Raw genomic sequence first — 13,179 nt, 5'->3', positions numbered from 1 at the left:
TTGGTCAGATTGTAGCCTTGATAATTAAACTTAAACCTAAGGCAAAGCAGCTACTGTACCTCCCAACAAAGAATGTCAAATATGACCGTAAGCAAAGAAACAGTTGCAGAGGCTCAGCTTGAACATTCATGTCCATAATGATGGCATTCAATAGGCAGCTACTGGAAAAAGCTGATCATAGGTTTCAAGTCAGTAGACTACTAACAATGAGAAATCACTGGCCAATATCAGTACCATAGCATTATGCTTCAGATATTTATAGCATGCTGGAGATGGAACAAAGGCAGTTGGGGAACAAAACCCAACAACTGGGACAGGCTGAGGTGCTGTGAGGTGTAAATAAAAACATATAAAGGTCCTCTGATTGGAAATTCCTGGTCTGATATATCAAAATTGACAATACACTGAAAAGACCCCAGCCCCCATATAAAGCATTGCAGATGTGTAACAGCAGTAGTGTAACAATATACATAGAAATGCTGCATGCTCCTTGCAATCCTTGTAAGCTTGAGTGGGGTTAGTCTATGTTTTATGCAACCCTGCAGAATATGTTGACTCTTTAGAAACCTGGGTTATTAATAACATTTTAACATTGCCTTGTTTCTCATCTGTAGAGAGTGAGTGTTAGTGTGAAGAGTCTGTGAAAGGAGAGAAACTGAAAAAAATGAAGTAAAAAAAAAGCAAATCTAGGGATCCCAAGCTATCACCATGTCCTAATGGATGGCTGGGCATGCAGGGAGTCTGTAGGCTAAAGGTGGCCATACACGGGCCGATAAAAGCTGCCGACAGACCGTGTCGGCAGCTTATTGGCCCGTGTATGGGGGCCCCCGACGGGCTTCCCCGATCGAGATCTGGCCGAAAGTCGGCCAGATCTCGATCGGATGGGTTTAAAAACCCCGTCGGATCGCGGCCGCATCTGTTAGTTGATGCGGTCCCGCGATCCGACCGTCCGTTTGTGAATGCTAGGATCCGATCGTTGGGCCCTAGGGCCCACGATCGGATCTGCCCGATATTGCCCACCTCAAGGTGGGCATATCGGAGGGAGATCCGCTCGTTTGGCGACATCGCCAAACGAGCGGATCTATCCGTGTATGGCCACCTTTACTGTAATACAGAGTACAAAGTTCTCATACATTTGTATGGGGTAAGGTGCAAAGTTGAGAGTTTTTGTGATTATAAGGAAAAGATAAAGAATGAATCTTATTCTGTGTCAGCGGGGTGAGCTTACACCTCACATAGTTGTCACTTGTTTATAATTGTTTTCCACTGAAAGATTTACTATTTGAAATTTTGTTAACATATATATATACATCAATTAAAAATGTTTTCTCTGAAGCTGATGAGACTTTGGACAAAATGATTGTGCCTAAAACCGCTCCACACTAAAGCTGGCCATAGATGTAAAGATTTTTAAAAGATCTATTTGTTATCCTTAGACCAAGCTTATCTTGAAACGATCATTTAAATGTATGATTTGTCTATCAACTAAAAAGACCATTTCAAGCGATGTTGTCGAGATGAAGCCAGGAAAACTGAGGGTAGCTGCCTGCTTGGCCCTGCAAACAAAGATAGATTTCACTGTGACGATGAAAAATGTTTAAACTGGCCGATCACTTTTCTGACAGATGTCGGACGGAAAATCATTAGATGCGTGATCGCTTGATTCCCACTAACCTCACGATAATTTGATGGATTGGTTGGATTACACTAAAATCAGAAAAATCTCTGCGTCTTTGGAGACCTTTATTCTGTTAGGGACCATACATATCTGTTCAGATGATGTTCAGTCAATGAACAGCCTGAACCTGCCTTTAACCCCCCCACCACCACCAATAATTGGTGCAATTAACTTTTCTCGACATTTTTTGATTGGGTCAGACACCTGTATTTCTTCATATGCAGCCATTACCTTAATGATTAATAATAATAATAATAATAATAATGCACCCATATAAAAGCCCGCTGTTAGACCGTTGACAATAATATTCATTGTAAAATAGGGGGTCCAATATTATATATAATATACAGGTTTCAGTGAGTCATGTGACACAAATGATATCATTATGATATCACTGACGATTACAGATGACATCACTAATCATAGTTTATAAGGGTATATTATTATTATTGTTATTAACATGTATTTAAAGAGCGCCAACATATTGCATAGGGCTGATATATTTTACAGCATAGTCATGGCTTTTGTGCATTATATAATATCTCCTTTTACCTATGCAAACATAGGAAAAGTATTCAAATAACCTATTCATAGCACAGTCGGTCAATGATTCACCATGAAAATGCTGTTCATAGTGTATCTTAGAAACAACATTTTTATATCTTAGACAGTAAAGCAGTACAATGATGTGGAATATGTTGGCATTTTATAAATGTATGTTAATAATATTCCCAATACTATACTTTAGCCCTGGCCAGTTCTGTATCTTGGAGCAATGGTAGGATGTAGTGATGGGCGAATTTGCGCCGTTTCGCTTCGCCGAAAAATTCGCGAAACGGCGCCGGCGTCTCGTTTTTGACGCCGGCGCCCGTTTTTCCGACGCCGGCGCCCGTTTTTGGCGCCAGCGTCCGTTTTTCGCGGGCGTTTCGCGAACTTATTCGCTCGGCGCGAATCGCGCAAATTCGCCGCGAATTCGCGCCTGGCGAATAAATTCGCCCATCACTAGTAGGATGCCTTAACAAGTGCTGCATTTTTAAAAACTCACCTGGGCTTTCTTAGTAATTCTAGGCAAATAATTACCTTCAGACCTACATACTGACTACTAATTATGTAGTGAGGTTGTTTTGTTTTTCATATTGTCATAGTCAGAACTGTATTGTGATTCCGACAGATGAACAAGAAACTGACCAGTTTGTGTATTAATTAGTAAAGAATAAAAGCAATGGGAATAGTTTACAGCAGTATTCTAATATGCTAATGGCCCCTGCTGCCTGGACATGGGCAGCAACTCCAGTAATAGTTTTTGTGTATTCCATTTGTTAAAGCAGCAATATACACCTATTCTTTACCAAGCACAGTAAACAGAGGTTTTGTTTTGACTTTCTACTTTTTGTTTTGAATCGTACGCAGCTTTCAGTCATAATTATAATATGAAGCACATGCAAGGAATGCTTATGGAACCAAAATTATATCAGGACATCTGCTTTATGACCCAAAAATTGGTTTAGGACCAGTTATGCATCACAGTATCAATTGTCACTGTATTACAGTAGATAATGAAGGCACATTTTAAAAGCATGGGGAACATTCCTTGCTTCAGGCCCTTATCTACTATATATTTACAGCAATAGACACACCATATGTTTTTTTATATACATATATATCCCTTTATTAGGGCCTTTTAAGTACCGTCTTATGATAAGGGCTATCTTTCAAAATCTTACAGCTAAATAGAGAAAAGCTACTCTCCCTCCAATGATAATAATACACTATATGGGCAATGTATCTGTAGGCATTGGCTAAACATATACAAATAACCATCTAAAATCACATGCCTTTAGTTCAGCAATCATTCCTGAGTTCCAAATTTTCTCTTGAAGCAACATCAGCATAAAAAAATGTTAATAGGAGGCAAGAATTTTTATTTTTTGGCTGCGCAATTTCACATATGGCATATATCAACATGTGCAATATGTAAAGGTAACGTACACTGCCATTGGACTCTGAAGCAGTGGATACACATCCTCTGGAGTGATGAGTTTGGGTGGATGCCAAACTAATTCTACCTTCTGAATGCATAAGACATATTATGGTTGGAGAGAGAATATTGGTCGAAGACCATGGTTTGGGCTTCTTCTCCTGGTTTCCATGAAAGCAAATGCAATAGCATACAGTGAAATTCTTGAAAATTTTGCCTATGCAGAGCCCAACTGAACACATGTGAAATGAAGTTGAATGCCAGTCCTTATTACTTATCATCATTGGCCATCATCAATAATGTTCTTGTGCCTGAATGGATCTAGATCTAACCAACATCTGGTGGAAAGCCTTTGCAGAAGAGTGGGAGCTGTTGTAACAGTAAGGGAAGGACTACCATCATATTAATAGTCTTCATTTTGAAATGAGAAATTGAACAAGCAAGAATCTGAATCCATAGTGTACTATGGTTTTCAAGACAAATGTTTTTCATCCAATGATTTCATAAGATCAATCAGCGTAAATAAGGCTTGTGGATAAATGATCTACTCAATAGTAAAAGTTAATTCCAAACTTGCAAACAGTAAAACGCGTATTTATTGAAAACCAGACACATTTGCTTCTATTATTTGTACATACACATATACAGTTTATACCTTAGTAATGGAGGGCACACACAAAAAAAATCCGCCAACTACCTGGATGCCAAGTGGTAGCTCAGAAAGCAAATTCACAGCAATGACTCAGCACTGACAGGACTTGCTTGAAATGAAAAAAATCCTTTTTATTGTTCAAAATCAAAGTTTCAGTCATATATTTAGACCTTTAGCAAAATATATATATACACACACACACACACACATATATATATATATATATATTCATTCAAAATGGACCAATAAATTTAATTGTATAATCACTGTGCATCCAACGTTTTGACCCACATTGGGGCCTTTATCAAGGTTATCAAGCTTTATCATCCTTGATAACCCCAATGATAAAAATGGTGTGCTGGTCCATCCTGAATGAATATATAATATATATATATATATATATATATATTGGAAAAAAAATAGGATCTGCAGTTTAAGAGTGATAATAATGTTTGAAGCACAATAGAGCAGGTTTGAATAGAACAGATGTTGACCTTCTGTTGGGGCACTAGTTCGAGTTGGAGAGCTGATTTAAGTATATAGCCATCACAATTAACAGGATCATGCAATTTGTAACATATTTTTGTTTAAAGGAAGCCTGAAACAACACAGCAGGGAAATTTGTGTCTCTGAAAGAACTCCTAAAAAGTGTGTGCTGAAACCCCTATGCAGCTTTGGAATGTCCTTCCCCAGATAAGCAACTGTAAATACTGTAATTTTAATCTTAATGCCCCAGCAATCCAGAAAGATCCAAATTATGTTAAGATCATCTCCCATGGACTTCATTTCAAGCAAATAATTCAAATTTTTTTTAACAATTATTTCCTTTTTTTCCTTTAATAATAAAACAGTATCTTGTACTTGATGGTAACTAAACGGCATCTTACTTACTTACTTATTCATGGGAACACGGTTGAATTGATCATTTAAAGCAAAATAAATGGAATATAGATGTAACTGCTATTTCTATGTATTTTGAGTTTAAAACTACATTTAACTAGCAATTAAAGTGATACATATTTACTAGCATTTTGAGAAATCACATGGCTTATCCCAGTACCACATCTCATATTTCACTTTGCCTTTTTTTTCCTTTTTATCCTATAAGAGAGAGAGGCCTCCCAATGCCATGTTTTTATTTAAAAGTAAATTTAAGATCCTGACATCTTAAATCTGAGTAGATGATGGTCTGATTTAAGGCGACAGCTGTAGACAGAACTGCTTGCTGAACAAGATCACAGGGATGATTTTTGGGAGCAGGGCACTGGAAGCCTTTGTAGTCACTATCACATTCCTGAGGCACTCACCTGTGTATCGTCCCCATGTTTATATACATAACAGCATTTGAAAGGAATATTTCCAGTCAGTGAGCAAAGATTTATAGCAGCACAGCTAACTCATCCATGCTTTTCCATTAGGATTAAAGATAAAATCCACAAAAGAGCCCACCCCGAAGATCCAGGCATTTTACCTTGTATTAGCATTTGTTAGGATACTGAATTATTTTGGTTTCTAGTGGGCTTTGGGCTATAGATCTAAACTACCAACCCTCACTTTTATGAACTAAAATTCATACTACACTCCAGCTATTATTGTTACAGGTATGGGATCCATTATCCGGACCCGTTATCCGGAAAGCTCCAAATTACGGGAAGGATATCTCCCATAGACTCCATTTTAATGAAATAATTCCAAATTTTATAGCATATTTCCTTTTTAACTGTAATAATAAAACAGTGTTTTGTACTTGATTCCATCTAAGATATAATTAATTGTTATTGGAAGCAAAATCAGCCTATTGGGTTTATTTAATGTTTACATGATTTTTAAATAGACTTAAAATATGAAGATTTAGCAAGATGGCTGGCACACCTTTATGTATCCTGCTCATGGCTTGTCTCAAAGGGATGTTCCCCATGATTCCAAGAGAATTTATTATAGTTTTTTACATAAAATAGTCATCTCAGTAGGGCCAAATTTGTGAAAAGGCCGCAACGGTTCAGGCCTAGGGTCGGCTAGATGTTTCGGGCAGCAAGCAGGTCATACTCAGTGCTATGTAACTACGTGTGTATAGTATATTAATTTCATAACTGCAGTCCCAATAGCAGCCCCATCCAAGTTGTATTAAATTACATCTTTTTAAAAATCTCCTTATCTGACCCATGACCATCATGTGATATAACTCTTTCTCTGCCTATGTTGGATCAGAGATTAGGAGATTTTTTATGAGATAGGGTCAGGGCACACAGGCAGATTTACATTTTTTACACTGCCGATTTACATTTTAGCTGGCCGGGTCGTTTTCCAAAGTCACTCGAAGTTTCCTTGTGAGGCAACTTCGGGCAACTTCGGAAAATGAATCGCGCCAAGTGCCACCCCGCTGGCGATTTACATTTAAGTCGATGGGAAGGAGGCAGTTCGGGGAAAATAGTCACCCAGAAGAAGAGGAGATTTTTTGCCGGGCGACTAATCTCACCGAAGCTGCCTGTGTCCCCTCACCCTTAATAAAGAGAAACAAATGAGGGGTGGCACAGCAGCTGGGCCTAGGTGGCAAGAAAGGTAAATCTGGCCCTGGGTCTGGGCTACATTTGATTTGTTTTGTCATACAACCCCTTAATCCTCCCTCTCAAACCATTTAAACACATGCATATATCTTCATAATTCTCTTCTATGGCAGACTATATCATTATGATCATTAATGCTATGTGTTAGTGCAGTGCACTGAATGGGTACCAAAGATGGCCAGGCTCAACACTTCTAGTACTATACCACATTGGTGAAGCATTTAATGCTTTAGGGTTGAGGTGACTTTACGTTCAGAAGTGAAAACATTCATCAGTAAGGGAAACATCCATTGTGGATGTGACTGGCAGTCAACATTATGCCTGGCTTCAGGTGCTGCTCTCATATTATCTATAGCCTAGAAAGTCTTTATTATTTGAGCAGCTGCTTTAAAGCCGTGCACTTTGTCTTCCAGGGGATGTGAGAAATTTGGAGCAGCAAGTTATTCTGGGGCTAGGGAGTGACAAAGCTTTCCTGCAATCCACATCTACATGTAAGGATCAAACTCCTTCAGTAATGAACCATCTGTTTCACTGAAACTGGAAGCTAGTGGTAGCTGGGAATGTATTTATGGTTGTTAATTATCATCGCACAAATATAAGCCATATGGAGATTTTTGGCAGGCAATATCTCTTTTTTCCCAGTACAGAGTAAGGCTTAAATATGTCTAGAGCTCAGCTGCAGCATTACCGATCACAGAATATAACTAATCACATTGGGAAGTGATGTTAAAGGGTGAATAGACCTTCTTTTTTCTTATAATTGCTTTTCTGTATTTGTTCTGATTATTAAGGAGTTTGGTATGTTCTCTGTACTTGCGTGGGTTTCATCTGGGTGCTGTCATTTCCTCCCACACACCAAAACATACAGGCACCTGATGCAACTGATTCTGATGTGTTTGGTGAATGTTAAAGGAACCTTAGCTTGTAAGCTTCAATGGGGCAAGAAATGATGTGAATCACTAATGTGAATTACTCCACTGTCCTCTTTAATGCCGCACATTGGAACGTCACTGACCTTCTATGCAACTGCTAAATGTGTGTGTTTTTTGAGCTATGCAGTTTTTTAATTAGCAGTTGTCCAGTCTGAAGTATCAGCAATATGGTTGCTAAGGTCCAAATGACCCTAGCAGCCATGCACTGATTTGAGTGAGAGACTGGAATATGAATAGGAGAGGGTCTGAATAGAAAGAGAAATGATAAAAAGTAACAACGACAATACATTTGTAGCCTTACAGATAATTTGTTTTTAGATGGGGTCAGTCACCTCCATTTGAAAGTTGGAAAGCGTCAGAAGAAGAAGGCAAATAATTCAAAAACTTTAAAAAAGCCAATTTAAAAGTTGCTTAGAATTAGCCATTCTATAGCATACTAAAAGTTAATTTAAAGGTAAACCACCCCTTTAAGTCACTGGATTGAAATAAATATGACCTGGATTCACTTCTGTGTTTTCTCCGTGTGACCTGTATCAAAAAATTTCAAGTTGCGCAGCATGCCGCGAGTATATGATTTAAAAAAATAATAATAATAATAAAAAAAATAATATTATATGTAATATGGTAAGATGGGCCTGCACTCCAACTGCTTAAAATAATTTGAATATTAAATAAACCAAATAGGATTGTTTTGCCTCCAGTGAGTATTAATTCTATCTTAGGCATGATCAACTTCAGAGAACTGTTTTATTATCACAGAGAAAAAGGAAATATGTTAAAAAATGTTAAAGTAGTTGCTTAAAATTGACTCAGATGGTCTTCCTGTAAATCATTGCTTTCTGGATAACATGTTTCTGGATAATGTATCCCATAACTTTAGTTTATTTTTTGAGAAAGAAAAGCAGATTGTATGAAGGATGGGTGTTATATGCATTACTTGTGGCATTGGGCCCAACACATTGAGCAGGTAAAAAACTGACAATAGATGATTAATAGATGTGTGAAAATGCCTTGCAATAAAATAGCAGGTACATTAGCCTTAGATAAGTACAGGAAATTATTCATACATCAAGTGAATAGAATTAATTGGATTGCCCATCACAATGTAGAAGGACATTGTGCAGGACTACTGCATCTATAATCTAGATACTGAATCCACTAATTGAGGCATCGGCAATCAACATGACCACTTTCACCCATGTGCCTGTTTCCAGCAGGCAGGGCTCATTAAGTTGTATCTGAGTTTGCACATCTCATTAGGAACCTGCAAAATACTGACAATGAGTGTTTTATGTTAAAAAGAAACATAGAAACTCATAGCCAATATCATTTCTAACTTGTGTTTTCCATTCATATATAAAGAAGGCCAAGAGGTCTGGTATTCTTATTTTCTATACAGCTGTGGGATCTGTTATCAGCAAACCCATTATCCAGAAAGCTCTGAATTACAGGAAGGTCATCTACCATAGACTCCATTATAAGTAAATCATTTTGATTATTTCCCTTTTCTCTGTAATAATAAAACAATAGCTTGTACTTGATGGCAAATAAGCTGCAAGAATCCATATTGGCAGCAAAGCAATATTATTTTGGTTTATTTAATGTTTCAGTGATTTTTTAACAAATTTAAGGTTCAAAATTATGGAAAGATCCTGTATCCCAAAAACCCCAAGTCCCAAGCATTCTGGAAAATAGATCCTCTAAAACTGGATTAATTCAAAAATAATTGAAAGAGACCCATGGATAGTAAACACAGTAGCAAAAATAATTTAAAAAATGTAAGATATTTATTAGGAAATGCTTAGCCTAATGCTTTCGTGCCAATTGGGCACTTACTAAAAGTGCCCAGTGGCACAAAACATGTTAGGCTAAACATGTCCTAATAAATATCTTTTATTTTTATAATTATTTTTGCTACTGTATTTATAATCCATTGGTCTCTTTCAATTATTTTTGAATTAATCCAATTTTGGAAAACCTGGAACTGGGGTTGATCGCCAGACCATATGAGGATATTTACATCTCCTGTAACTTAATATATATACTTTTTCTTCAAGAGCAGAGATGAACGCTATTTTTGTTTATTTAATAGATCATCTGCCTTTATATAGAGCTAGCATATCCCAAAGCTCTGTACAGAGATTATACATCATTCACTGACCCTGTGGAGTACATTCTACAGTATGGCCACTTGCTTTCTACGTTCAACAATACGCCATTAGATAAAAAACATATTTTGGGTATAGTTACTCAAAGCGGTGGTTGGGAAGGCACCCCAAATACCAAGTAGGGTAAGATCAGGAGGCAATGTTTATTTGCTGAATGTTCACCATTTATTTTTGACCTGTAGCCTTGCTATGATTTTAGAGGAGCTGAGCAATTTCAGTGCAAGGTTTTATTTAATAGGACTTAACTGGTTTAGGGGCCTTGTGCCTGTTGTCATTTTCTAAAACAGAAACATTCAATTGATGATTGTGTGTTTTCAAGCCCCATGCCTTGTCACATGAACTGTTGGAAATGGAAATATATTTTGAATTTTTATAGATGAAAAGACAATTCCTAAGTCTGAATAAGTTTATTGGTGTGTGGAAGCCAGGAGCTGAAAGCTCAATAAACATTCCTTGCTATACATGCTAAACAGTGTTAAACGAGTGTTTTTAAAACGGAATATGGATGGGTTTGTAATCAGTGACAAATTGCAATTTGTGGGTCTTACTTTCAGTTTATTTGGGTTGCCTTTGATGTGGGTTGTATACTGCTTAAGAAGGTAGACATCTATAAAAATTGTCTCCTGGGTTAAAATATTAGCATAGGGGCCTGCCACTAAAATAGCCCCTGTATCTAATTTATCAATGTGTCTGGAACAAGCCATCTAGAAAATGAGTGAAGGTGAGAAAAGGGGGAATAGTCAGTTACATTGTTTGTGTTTGGCTAGGCTATGACATTGAGTGTGACAGCCCAGGCACAGACACCTTTGATCTCTGTTAGTGACTGATGAATTGATGAAATCTGCTTTAGTTGTCGGTGACAGGAGGGAAATTAGTTTTACTTGACTGGCAACTCCTACCTCTCCTATAACTCCCCCCTCCAAGCACACTTGCCAGTGCTCAGACTGAATCCTGCTCCACTACAGTCAAGACTGGGCTTGCTTGGGTCACGAAGACTCAAACTCTCCTCTACTGCAATAGATCATTGGAAACATGATACTTCTCTAAGACATATTTTCCTGGGAAGATCTAGAGTTATCTGACACTAAGTGGCCCTTTAATGCACAGTCTGTAATATTTTGGCCTCTTTGTTTGTCAAATGAAAGAGAAGACAGTAGTCTTTGAAAAAGCCATGGGGAGACTATCAGGGTGGAAAAGTTGGGATCACCTCTCTGTAATAGATGAGGTCCTAATGACGACGGAAACAGAGAATTCTGAGGTAAGTAATCAGAGTTTAGGTACATATATATATATATATATATATATATATATGTATATATATATATATATATATATATATATATATATATATATATATATATATATGTGTGTAAGTTTATATGTATTATTGCATTCTTATAATAGGGATAGTAGATATCAGGAATATACATTTATAGGATCTTTGTTTGGGACCTTGATAATGTGGGGCCTTTCTGTAATTAGGATTGTCATCAATGTACCCCAGTAGATTTAGCATTTTAGCATTTTACAAGTTAGTTTAAGTTCCAAGATACTATCTTATTCTGATAGAGAAAATAAAACAAACTTGTTAATGTGCCAATGCATTATTTCAGAGTTTTCTGGATTTTTAAGAGGCCCATTTATTAAAGGTCAATTTTTTGTGGTATTAGAGCTTCTTGAAACCACTCTATTTCTCTAAAACCATGAATGCTATAAAAGTTATTGAAAATCTGGATATAAAGTACGAATGTAAAAATGTGCAGAAAAAAATATTTCTAAAACCTCTAAAAAGTAGAGTTTTTCAGATAATTAGACTGTAAGCTCTAGGGGGCAGGAACTTCCTTTCCACTGTGTCTCTTACTACATAGCACTTAATCTCTTTGTTCTGATGAGCTCTGTATATATTTATTGTGTGATATGTCTGCCCCATGTATACTTTTATATATATATATAAAATACACAAAAGCCATGAATATCTTGTAAATTATATCCTTATAAACGGTGAGTTCTGATGTCATCAGTTATAAACGGTGAGTTCTGATGTCATTTCTGTCACATGACTCACTGAAATTTGTGTATTACAATAAATAAAGTACCCCCAGTTGCAAAATATGAGGATATTAGAAGTTACCTCGGAGTTCCATGACCTGTATAAAAGTACTCGGCCTTCGGCCTCGTACTTTTATATGGTCATGAAACTCCTCGGTGACTTATAATATCCTTATATTTCACAAGAGGGGGTACTTTATTCACTATATATTGTACTTTTATGCATTGTAAAGCACTGTGGCTCCTTAACAGCGCTTTACAAATAAAGTTATACATACCTACATAAGTACTAGAGAAAAATAATCTGAAGCCTCTAAAAGTCTGAATGGCTAAAAAAAAGTCCAATAGGATCAGCACTGCTCCCATTGTCTTCTATGGGACCTGTACTGCTTTTAGTTTTGTTTTTAGAGTTTTTCTTGGTTTTTACACTTAATAAATCTAAGATTTTTAGCGTTTTAGATAATTTTTTTTAAAAAAACTTATGATTTATTAAAAAAAAAAGGAAATCTGAATGTTAGTAAATAGGCCCCTACGTTTCAAGATAATTTGTTAGAGATCATCAATGTATCTAAAGGATTGCAGCCTCATTCATTCAGTAAACAGAGTTTGGAAGCAGGAATATCACTATATTTAGATGCCTTACACTTTTAAGTGAGAGTGAAACATATCAACATGTTGCTAAATATCAGAACCCTTTTGGAGCAGCCATGTTTAATGCACCCCAAATCTAAACAGAGCTCTTACGCTAGTGAGAGAGGATATCAGAGAATGTTGTATTCAATTGATGGAGCTGTCTGCTATACAAGCTTGATGTAACGATTTGCAAATTGGTCCTTGTTTGTGGTTTTATCTGCTTTGTAAAGACTTGAAAGTAGGTGCTATGTATTTCATTGTAGACAGGGTTGTGTGCTGTTTATTTTAACAAGCAATGCCTGAAAAGCCCTGTTTGTGTTGACCAGGGCATGGTAGCACCACCTATGTGCCTAACACCCTTACTAGTACTCACATGTGCGATTGCTGATTGACCGTTACTTTTTACATAATAGGAGGCCACCTGTCTGAACAGGTTCACAGCCCCCCTTCATAGAGTATCAGCCAAGAGACTGTGATAGTAACACAAAGTGGTGTAGGGCTTGGCATCCAGCTTTGTGTTGAGTC

The 13,179-nt window shown here is 37.0% G+C and overlaps 1 protein-coding gene across 5 annotated transcripts in view; it reads left to right on the top strand.

Annotated features, from left to right (window-relative positions):
- plekhg5.L (pleckstrin homology and RhoGEF domain containing G5 L homeolog) overlaps nucleotides 1–13,179 on the top strand; it is a 179,894-nt gene that overhangs the window by 152,564 nt on the left and 14,151 nt on the right. The window contains exon 1 of one of the 5 annotated variants that reach the window (XM_018226133.2): nucleotides 10,264–11,230. The exons of the other annotated variants lie outside the window; for them this stretch is intronic. Within the exon in view, the coding sequence (XP_018081622.1) occupies nucleotides 11,111–11,230 (120 nt within the window). The 5' untranslated portion in view covers nucleotides 10,264–11,110. Of the gene's footprint in view, nucleotides 1–10,263; nucleotides 11,231–13,179 lie in introns of those variants that run through there. 5 annotated transcript variants of the gene reach the window in all.

Source organism: Xenopus laevis, chromosome 7L, assembly GCF_017654675.1.
Source record: "Xenopus laevis strain J_2021 chromosome 7L, Xenopus_laevis_v10.1, whole genome shotgun sequence".
Classification (NCBI taxonomy): Eukaryota; Metazoa; Chordata; class Amphibia; order Anura; family Pipidae; genus Xenopus; species Xenopus laevis.
This window is presented reverse-complemented; position numbering and strand designations above follow the sequence as displayed.